Source organism: Rhinolophus sinicus, linkage group LG11 (genome assembly GCF_036562045.2).
Source record: "Rhinolophus sinicus isolate RSC01 linkage group LG11, ASM3656204v1, whole genome shotgun sequence".
NCBI lineage: Eukaryota > Metazoa > Chordata > Mammalia > Chiroptera > Rhinolophidae > Rhinolophus > Rhinolophus sinicus.
In genome coordinates this window covers 13,921,494-13,931,317 of record NC_133760.1, presented here as the reverse complement: position 1 = coordinate 13,931,317, position 9,824 = coordinate 13,921,494, and the positions used below count along the sequence as shown (strand labels likewise).

Here is a 9,824-nt window from a genome sequence, read left to right as displayed (position 1 = left end):
TGACTGGAGACTGATCAAAATTGGCCGAGTGTAGCTTTTTTTTTTTTCCTTTTAGGAGGGTAGAGCTTCATTTTTGCAGTTCTGGAGCTGAGGAATCTGTGGATAAGATCCCCATGTGATTCAATCTGTGCCTGTCAAAGACTCCAAGGCCCTTGTTAACCAGAGGCCCTGTGTTCTAAAGCATGACCTCTGTTGCCTTCATCAGTGCACCCTGTATCTATTGTCCAGCCTAGTGCTTAATACACGGTAGGCATGCAAGTAGGCATGTAGTGTATTAAGTGTAGTCTATTCTGGAACCAATTATGAGTTCCATGGTTTCTTGGAATTTATTGCACTGGGTTTTCTTTCGCAGCCTCTGACATTTCACCTTCTCGCACACTGCACAGAAATATTAGCTGCACAGAAATGGCTGTGAAAGGTAAGTTGAATGTGAGACCTAGAATGACCATTCCAACTAAAAAAGCACAGCCCTGTATTTATTATGGCAATTTTGGAGCTGAAATTTTCCCCCAAGACAGGAAAGATGCACCAACAGCAGAATTCCTTCCTCCAAATATTCCTCGTGGAAGCTCTGTGGAGGCAAGCTTCATATTACAGAGCATTTTCATAGCTCTGTTGACAAGGAACTGTTGTGAACACAAAAACAGATTCTAGTCCCAGGTTTCAATGAACCTGACTTTATGATACAGGGAAGGCTCAACAGTATTCCAGTCTTACTCATACTTCCATTTTGGTATGTTTAATATGGATGATGGGGACTTGCTACTGCTAACCTAAAAATAAAAGGCCTGTCAAAGTGACAGGCAACAAGCATTTATTTGAAATCAATAAGAATGGCTGTTCAGGAATCAGTAATTCAGGCAGAAGCCCAAATAATGTTCCGATTAGGAAACAAAGACAATCGGTATTTATGAGAAAGGGAAGGGAAACAATTATATCAATTGAAGGTAAACATTCCTATTGATGCAGATAACAACATAATGATGCTAATTCTGAACAATATTTTTAATTTTCAGTCCAGTAGTCATTAATCCAATATTCATAATAACTGCTTTCTTGTTATCTTTGCAAACAGTTGTTTAAGACAGTGTTGCCTTATGCCCAGTCCAGAGGTTATTTTGTCCTGTTTTAAAAGTCCAAGCTTTTAGGCATAAGATGTGCAAGGCAGTTCTGGCATGGCAGCTGTATCTCCATTTTACATTGGCTCTGTTTCATTATTGTTTACACTAGTGATGAAAAATGCGTTCTTATTTTTAGTCTGTCTGAGCCCTAAGAAAGGCCTGGTATGCCAAAATTCCCTTTTTCTTCCAAGTTTTGCTGTATTCCAAAAGAAAAGCCAGAAAAGCATTGCAGTTTCTCATCAAAGCCGAGCTAGAGGTCATTTTGAACTTTCTGTTTTTCGTGAAACACATTTTGTTTTTCAGGATATAGAAAAACTTCATCTGAAATGCCCTGCCAAATAGTGACTTATCTATTTACCTGGTCCCTCGGCCTTCTCTTTCCAATTAATGATCCATGAGGATGAATCCCGTTCTTTCCCAGTGCCTCATGAAATGCCTTTCCTACAGTTAATTTTCATATAATCACTTGGCCATACCTCCTCTTGTGCTCTTTTGGTCTAAGCATTCTCATGATGCAGAAATAGATCTCCTTTACTTGGTAATTTGTTGGGAAGAGACCAATGCTTAGGTAGAATTCACATTAGATAATTTAGATATTCTTTAGAGATATGAATGGGAAAATGGAAAGGCATGAGATTGATTGATTTCAGTAAGTAGCAGTCTTATGCTGGAGGCTTTTAGTAGTACATAAGAGGATTATTGGGGGTATGTGCAGAGAGATCTCTGTCAAGAAAGGCAGGACTTTATTTCCCAAAGAATACATTAGGAGATTTATGTTGTACCAGCTAGATCTTGTGTAAGAGTTGGCAGCATCAGTTTGTTTTTTTGAAGTGTGTTTTTCCAGGACTCACCAGCTCCAAGTCAAGTAGTTGTTTCAATCTAGTTGTGGAGGGCATAGCTCACACTGGCCCATGTGGGGATCGAACTGGCAACCTTGGTGTTATGAGCATTGCGCTCTAACCAACTGAACTAACTGGCTGGCCCTGGCAGCATCAGCTTTTTAAAATATTAAAAAAAATTTTTAATTACAGTTGACATTCAATATTAGTTTCAGGTGTACAACATGGTGATTAGACATTTATATAACTTATAAAGTAATCACCTGAATAAGTCTAGTACCCAACTGACACCAAACATATATTATTGTTATTGCAATATTATAGACTATATTCCCTATGCTATACTTGACATCCCCATGAACATATATGTATATTTTTCCCTTTCTTCTGCCTCCCTCCCCACTCCGGTTCAAGCCGTTGTTTCTCAGTCGAGTTGTGTAGGACACGGCTCCCTGGCCCATGCTGGTATTATGAGCCTTGCGCTCCCCCTGGCTGCGGCAGTCGGTCAGCCGCTCACAGCAGCTCACAGCAGCTCGCTGCTCACGCTGGCCACTCCTGGCAGCACACGGTAGCCCATGGCAGCACAGCAGCCCATGGCAGCCCAGCTCCGGGAAGAGCCGTTGTTCACAATCTTAGCTGTAGAGGACTCAGCTCATTGGCCTATGTGGGAATGGAAGGGGAGACCTCGGCGTTCCAACCACCTGAGCCACCGGGCTGGCCCCTCCATGAATATTTTGTAACTGCAAATTTGTACTTCTTAATCTCTTCACCTTTTTCACCCAGCCACCCAATCTTCCACCCATCAGGCAACCATCAGTTTGTCTATGAGTTTAGTTTGTTCATTTTGTTTTTTTAGATTCCACATATAAATGAAATCATATGGTATTTGTCTTTCTCAGTCTGACTCATTTCACTTAGCATAATACACTCTAGGTCCATCCATATTGTGAATGATACAATTTCACTTTTTATGGCCAAGTAATATTCCATTGTATATATGTATCACATGTTATTTATCCATTTGTCTATCAATGAACATTTAGGATGCTTCCATATCTTAGCTATTGTAAATAATGCTACAGTGAACTTGGGGTGCATATATCTTTTTGAATTAGCATTTTGGATTTCTAAAGGGAAATACCCAAAATTGGGATTGCTATGTCCTAAGGTAGCTCTATTTATAATTTTTTGAGGAAGCTCCATACCATTTTCCATAGAGGCTGTACCAATTTGCAGTCGATTTGCACCACCAAGACAGCATAAGAATTCCTTTTCTACACATCCTCCCCAACTATTATTTGTTGATTTATTCATGATATTTTGAAAAGTGTGAGGTGATATCTCATTGTGGATGTAATTTGTATATCTCTGATGGTTAGTGATGCTGAGCAACTTTTTGTATGTCTATTGGTCATCATTGTGTTCTTTGGAGAAATGTCTGTTGAAGTCCTCTGCCAATTTTTTAATCAGATTGTGTTTTGTTTGCTTTTTTTGTTTTTTGGTGTTACGTTGTTTGAGTTGTTTATACTCGTATTCTTTGGATATTAACCCCTTATTGGATGTATCATTGGAGAATATCTTCTCCCATTCACTAGGTTGTCTTCATTTTGCTGATGGTTTCCCTATTGTGCAAAACCTTTTTAGTTTGATGTAGTCCCATTTGTTTATTGCTGCTTTTGTTTCCCTTGCCCAAGGAGACGTATCCAAGAAAATATTACTAAAAGCGTTGATAAAGAATCTACTACCAATGTTTTCTTCTACGAGTCTTAATGGTTTCTGGTCTTACATTTAAGTCTTTAATCCATTTTGAATTTATTCTTTTATTTTTAATTTTCTGCATTTTGAAATATTTTTTAATTTTTCAATTACAGTTGACATACAATAGTATATTAGTTTCAGGTATACAACACAGTGATTAAACATTTATATAACTTATGAAGTGATCACCCATATAAATCAAGTAACCATCTGACACCATACATAGCCATGAGAACACTACTGACCAACTTGGAGCAAGAATGTTTTGCAAATTGTTGGTTTTCTTTACAGCCCTGAAAGTTGCAAGGAACCCAGCCAATCTTGGGTTTGAAGCTGACAACACTTAACAGGGAGATGTGCTTATACTGAACAGTTATTTGTCGTTGCTCTGAAATTCAAGTCTAACTGGGGACCTTGTGTTATAACTGGCAGCACCAATTTCACAGTTCAGGCTGCTTGAACAGCCCCTGTTGGTTTCTCACAATAAAACAGATACCCCCACCCACCTGACTTCTGATCCTCAACCTGATGACATCATTCACAGTAAGGCAGGTGGCCTTTGTTTTAAAGTCTGTTTGTTTGGTATAAGTATTGCTACCCCAGATATTTTTTTCATTTCCATTTTCATGAAATGTCTTTTTCCATCCCTTTACTTTCAGTCTGTTTGTGTCTTTTGATCTGTAGTGAGGCTCTTATAGGCAGCATATGTAAGGGTCTTGTTATCCATTCAGCCACCCTATCTTTTGATTGGAGCATTTAAACCATTGATAGATATGTAGTTACTGCCATTTTATTATTCATATTTGTGAATATCTTTTTCTTCTTCTTCTTAAAAAAGTTCTTTAACATTTCTTGCAATACTAGTTTGGTGGTGATGAACTCCTTTAGCTTTGTCTTGTCCGGAAAGCTCTTTATCTGTCCTTCGACTCTAAATGATAGCTCTGCTGAGTAGAGTAACCTTGATTGTAGTTCTTGCTTTGCATCTCTTTGAATACTCGTATTTCATGCTAATTCCTTCTGGACTAAAATACTTCTGTTGAGAAATCAGCTGACAGTCTTCTGGTAACTCCTTTGTTGGTAACTAACTGCTTTTGTCTTGTTGCTTGTAGGAGTCTTTCTTTGTCTTTAACATTTTGCATTTTAATTATGATGTGTCCTGCTGTGGGCCTCTTTGGGTTTCTCTTGATTAGTACTCTCTGCACTTTCTTGAGGTGTATGTCTATTTTTTTCTCCGGGTTAGGGAAGTTTTCAGTCATTATTTCTTCAAATAGGTTCTCAAATCCTTTGTTCTATCTCTCCTTTTTCTGGTACCCCTATGATGTGAATGTTGTTATGCTTGGTGTTGTCCTAAAGGTCCCTTAAACTATCCTCAACTAAAAAAAAAAACCTTTTTTTTTTTTGCTGTTTTGATTGTGTGTTTTCTGTTACTTTGTCTTCCAAATCGCCCATTTGATCCTCTACTTCATCTAATCTGCTATTGATTCTTTCTAGTGTATTCTTCATTTTAGTTATTGTATTCTTCATCTGACTGGTTCTTTTTATGGTTTTTATGTCCTTTTTTATGTTTTCTATCATTTTGTTGATGTTCTCACTTAGTTCATTTATTCTTTCCCTAAGTTCCTTGAGCATTCTTATAACCAGTCTTTTGAACTCTTCATCTGCTGGATTGCTTGTCTCCATTTTGCTTAGTTCTTTTTCTGGAGTTTTGTTTTGTTCTTTCATCTGGGGCATGTTTCTTTTTCTCCTTATTCTAGCTGACTTTCTTTGTTTGTTTTTATGTGTTAGGTTGATCTGCTACATCTTACAGTATGGAAGGTGTCCTTATATAGTAGGTGCCCTGTGGGTACCAGTGGCTCAGTCTCCCTGTTCTCCTGTGCCAAGTCCTCCGGGAGTGTCCCTCGTGTGGGTTGTGTGAGCCTTCCTGTTGTAGTTGAGCCTTGATTACTGTTATCATGTCAGTGCATGAGGTTGACCCTCATCCTGACTGACTGTGAGCATGGACTGCAACCACAGTATATGAGCTGCTGTGCAAGGGCTGACCCCGTGGAGCTGGACATGCCTCAGTGGGGCTCTGTTGCCTGCCAATACCACCTTTTGTGTGTGTGTTTTTTTGTGGAGCTAATTGGGTAGTGCTCTGTTGTGGTCTGAAACTGGCCACCATGTGTGTTGGTTTGGGGCCTCTTGGGAGGGGCTGCAATACAGGCCAAGGTCAGCTACTCCCTGTGCTCATCTCCGGTTCACCTGGTAGGAACTACAAAGTAAATAGAGATTGGTAGCTGTCTGTGATGTGCCCAGAGGCATGTGGGAGTGGCCACATGGGAGCCCAGCTGGCTGTCACCAGTACTGGGCCTGGGGCCACTCAGCAAGAGGCACAGGGCATGCCAATAGCAGTCGCCTCTTCCTTGGGGCCTGCATACCTTTTAGAATTACTAGAAAAGTATTCAGCATGGTGGGAGATGGGCTGCCGAGGTTGGCTGCTTATATGGCACAGCTGCTGAGAGATCCTGAGGCAGTATATGTGTTTAGGGGCAAGGTGTCAGGATGTCATGAGAGTGGGGTGAGGCATGAGGCGATAATCATCAAGTTAATGCAGATTCAGATTTGGTGCCCCTATAGGCAGTGTGGTGTGAGGACTTAACATATGAACTATGTTTCTAGCCAGCTCTTTTTCTAGCCCTCATCCCTAAGACACACAGTATGTCTCTGGTGCCTTTTGACCTTGTGATCTATCGCTGAAGCTTCAGGTGAGTGTTTGTGAGCTATTGATTCTGTGCACCGGCCCTTTAAGTGGATGCCTGGGTTTCCAGCAGCCATCTGTTTCATCTGGGTGGAATCCTGGCTGATTTACAAGGCCAGAAGTTGTGGGGACTTCTCTTTCTGGCACTGGTGATCCTGGCTGGGGAGTCTGGTGGGTGGCTGGGACCTCTTGCTTCTCAGGAGGAATCTCTGTAGTCAAGATATCCCTCCCAATTCTTAACTTCCATACATGGGTGTGGGACCAGACTGTTTTGCCTCTCTGTCCCTCCAACCAGTCTCTACATGGCTTCTTTGTATTCTTAAGGAGTTCTATTCTGCTGGTCTTCAGAGGGTGATTGTTCTGTAATTTAGTTGTAATTTTGATGTTGTCATGGGAGGAGGCGAGCACAGCATTTACCTACTCTACCATCTTGACCGGAAGCCTGACAGCTTGTAATATATTGTTGAATTCAATTTGTTAATATTTTACTAAGAATTTTTCATCTGTGCTCATCAGGAATAGTGGTATGTAATATTCTTTGTCGTATCTGTCTGGTTTTATTATTAAGATAGTGCTGGCCTTGTAGAATGAGTTTGGAAATGTTCCTTCCTCTTCAATTTTTTTGGAATAGCTTTAAAGGGACACATACTAATTCTTCTCTGAATGTTTGGTGGAAGTCACCTGTAAAACTCTATGGTCCTGAACTTCTGTTTGTTGGTTGTTTTTTGATTACTGCTTCAATTTTGTTACTAATAATTGGTCTGTTCAGATATTGTGTTTCTTTATGATTCATCTTGGAAGACTATGTTTCTAGGAAATAATCCATTTTTTGTATATTGTTGGCATATAGTTTATGAAACTGTATCTGTGAAATCAGTTGTAACTTCTCTTTGATTTCTGATTTTATTTATTTGTGTCCTTTCATTTTTTTCTTGATGAATCTGGCTAAGGGTTTATCAATTTTGTTTATTTTTTCAAAGAAACAGCTTTTAGTTTCATTGATTTTTTTTCATAGTCTCTATTTCATTTGTTTCTGTTCTGATCTGTTATTATTTCCTATCTTCTACTACCTTTGGGTTTTATTTTTTCCCAGTTCCTTTAGGTGTAAGGTTAGATTGTTTAGATTTTTCTTGTTTTGGGAAGCAAGCCTCTAATTCTATGAACTTCCCTCTCAGAATTGCTTTTGCTGTGTCCCGTTGATTTTGGAACATTGTGTTTACATTTTCATTTGTTTGAAGATATATTTTCATTTCCACTTTGATTTCTTCAATAACCCATTATTCAGTAGCATGTTGTTTAGCCTCCACGTGTTTGTGTTTATTCCAGTTTTTTTCTTATAATTGATTTCTACTTTTACTTCGTTTTGGTCAGAAAAGATGTTCAATACGATTTCAATTTTTCTTATATTTATCGAGGCTTATTTTGTCGCTTAGAAGGTGACCTATGCTGAAGAATTTCTCATTTACTCTTCAAAAGAATGCGTATTTTGTTTTTCTATGGAATATTCTGTAAATATAAGTTCACCTCGTTTAATTTTTCATTGAAGACCACTGTTTCCTTCTTCATTTTCTGTCTGAATGATCTATCCATTTATGTAAGTGGGTTGTTAATGCCCCCTACCACTATTGTATGACTGTCAACCAATCCCTTTATGTGTTAATATTTGCTTTATATATTGTGCTGCTGCAATGGGTGCATAGATATTTACAAGTGGTATAATTTCTTGTGTTGGATTGATCCCTTAATCATTATGTAATGCCATCTTTGTCTCTTTGTTTTAAAGTGTATTTTGTCTAACATAAGTATTGGTATCCCAGCTTTTTTTCTGTTTCCATTTCCATGAAATATCTTTTTCCATTCACTCACTTTTAGTCTGTGTGTGTCTTTAGATCTGAAATGAGTCTCTTGTTGACAGCATATGTATAGGTCTTGTTTCTTAATGCGTTCAGCTGCTTATGTCTTTTGATTAAAGCATTTAGTGCATTTACATTTAAAGTAATTATTGATAGGATGTACTTATTACCATTTTATTGTTTTCTGGTTGTTTTGTAATTATTCTCTGTTCCTTTCCTCTCTATCTCTTTTCTCCCGTGCATTGCTTTCTTTAGTGTTAGGTTTGGATTCCTTTGTCTTCACTTTTTGTGTATCAGAAGTTTGGGGTTTGTGGTTACCATGATCATATATAAAAACCTATGTTTATAGTAGTCTGTTTTAAGTTGATGATTGCTCAATATTAGCACATTCCAAAAGCACATTTTTTGCTCACCCCCCTACATTTTGTTTTTGATGTCATAATTTACATTTTGTGTTTGTCCCTTTTAATTCTAGATGTACATGATTTACTGCTTTTGTCTGTAACCTTTATACTAGCTTTATAATTGGTTGATCCCCTGCTTTTACTAATTGTTTGCCTTCACCAATGAGATTTTTTTCTTTCCTATATTTTATATTTGGCTTTCTCCTTTTCTTTTCCCCTCAAAGAAATCCCTTTAGCATTTCTTGTAGTGCCAGTTTAGTGGTGATGAACTCCTTTAGATTTGCTGGTCTGGTAAACTATCTCTCCTTCAATTCTGAATGATAACCTTGCCAGGTGGATTATTCTTGGTTATAGTTTTTATACTTTCATTACTTTGAATGTATCATGCAATTCCCTTCTGGCCTGAAAAGTTTCTGCTGAAAAATCAGTGATAGTCTTATCACTGATTTCCTTTTGTGTAACTAGCTGGTTTTCTCATGCTGCTTTTATGATTCTCTCTTTAACTTTTGGTGTTATAATTATGATGAGTCTGGGTGTGGATCTCTGGGTTTATCTTGTTTGGGACTCCCTGTGCTTCCTAGACTTGGATGTTGGTTTCCATTACCAGATTAGGAAGTTTTCAGCCATTATTTCTTTAAATAGATTTTCTGTTTCTTTCACTCTTCTCCTTCTGGGACCCCTGTGATGTGAATGTTATTACATTTTATGTTGTTCCAGAGGTCCAGTAAACTAGTCTCATTTTTTTAATAATTCTTTTTTTTCCATTTTGCTATACAGATTGGGTGATTTTTCACTATCTTGTCTTCCAGATTGCTGATTTATTTTTCCACCCTTTCTAACCTACTGTTAATTCCCTCTAGTGTATTTTTCATTTGTTATTATACTCTTTAGTACTATTTGGTTCTTTTTAAATATATTTTTCTGTTTAAGTTCTCACTGAGTTCAGTAATTCTTCTCTAGAGTTCATTGAGCATCTTCATAACCATTGCTTTGAACTCTTTATCTGGTAGAGGCTTATTTCTGTTTCATTTAGTTCTTTTTCTAAGTGTGGTCTTGAAAGTGTGGCCATAAGTAGAAGGTGTCATGTTGGGCTCTGTGCACAGTCCCCACTG

At 38.2% G+C, this 9,824-nt stretch overlaps 1 protein-coding gene across 6 annotated transcripts in view; it reads left to right on the top strand.

Moving 5' to 3' along the window:
* ZNF529 (zinc finger protein 529) overlaps window positions 1–9,824 on the top strand; it is a 63,510-nt gene that overhangs the window by 642 nt on the left and 53,044 nt on the right. The window contains exon 2 of one of the 6 annotated variants that reach the window (XM_019749921.2): window positions 353–418. The exons of the other annotated variants lie outside the window; for them this stretch is intronic. Within the exon in view, the coding sequence (XP_019605480.2) occupies window positions 406–418 (13 nt within the window). The 5' untranslated portion in view covers window positions 353–405. The remainder of the gene's footprint in view (window positions 1–352; window positions 419–9,824) is intronic. 6 annotated transcript variants of the gene reach the window in all.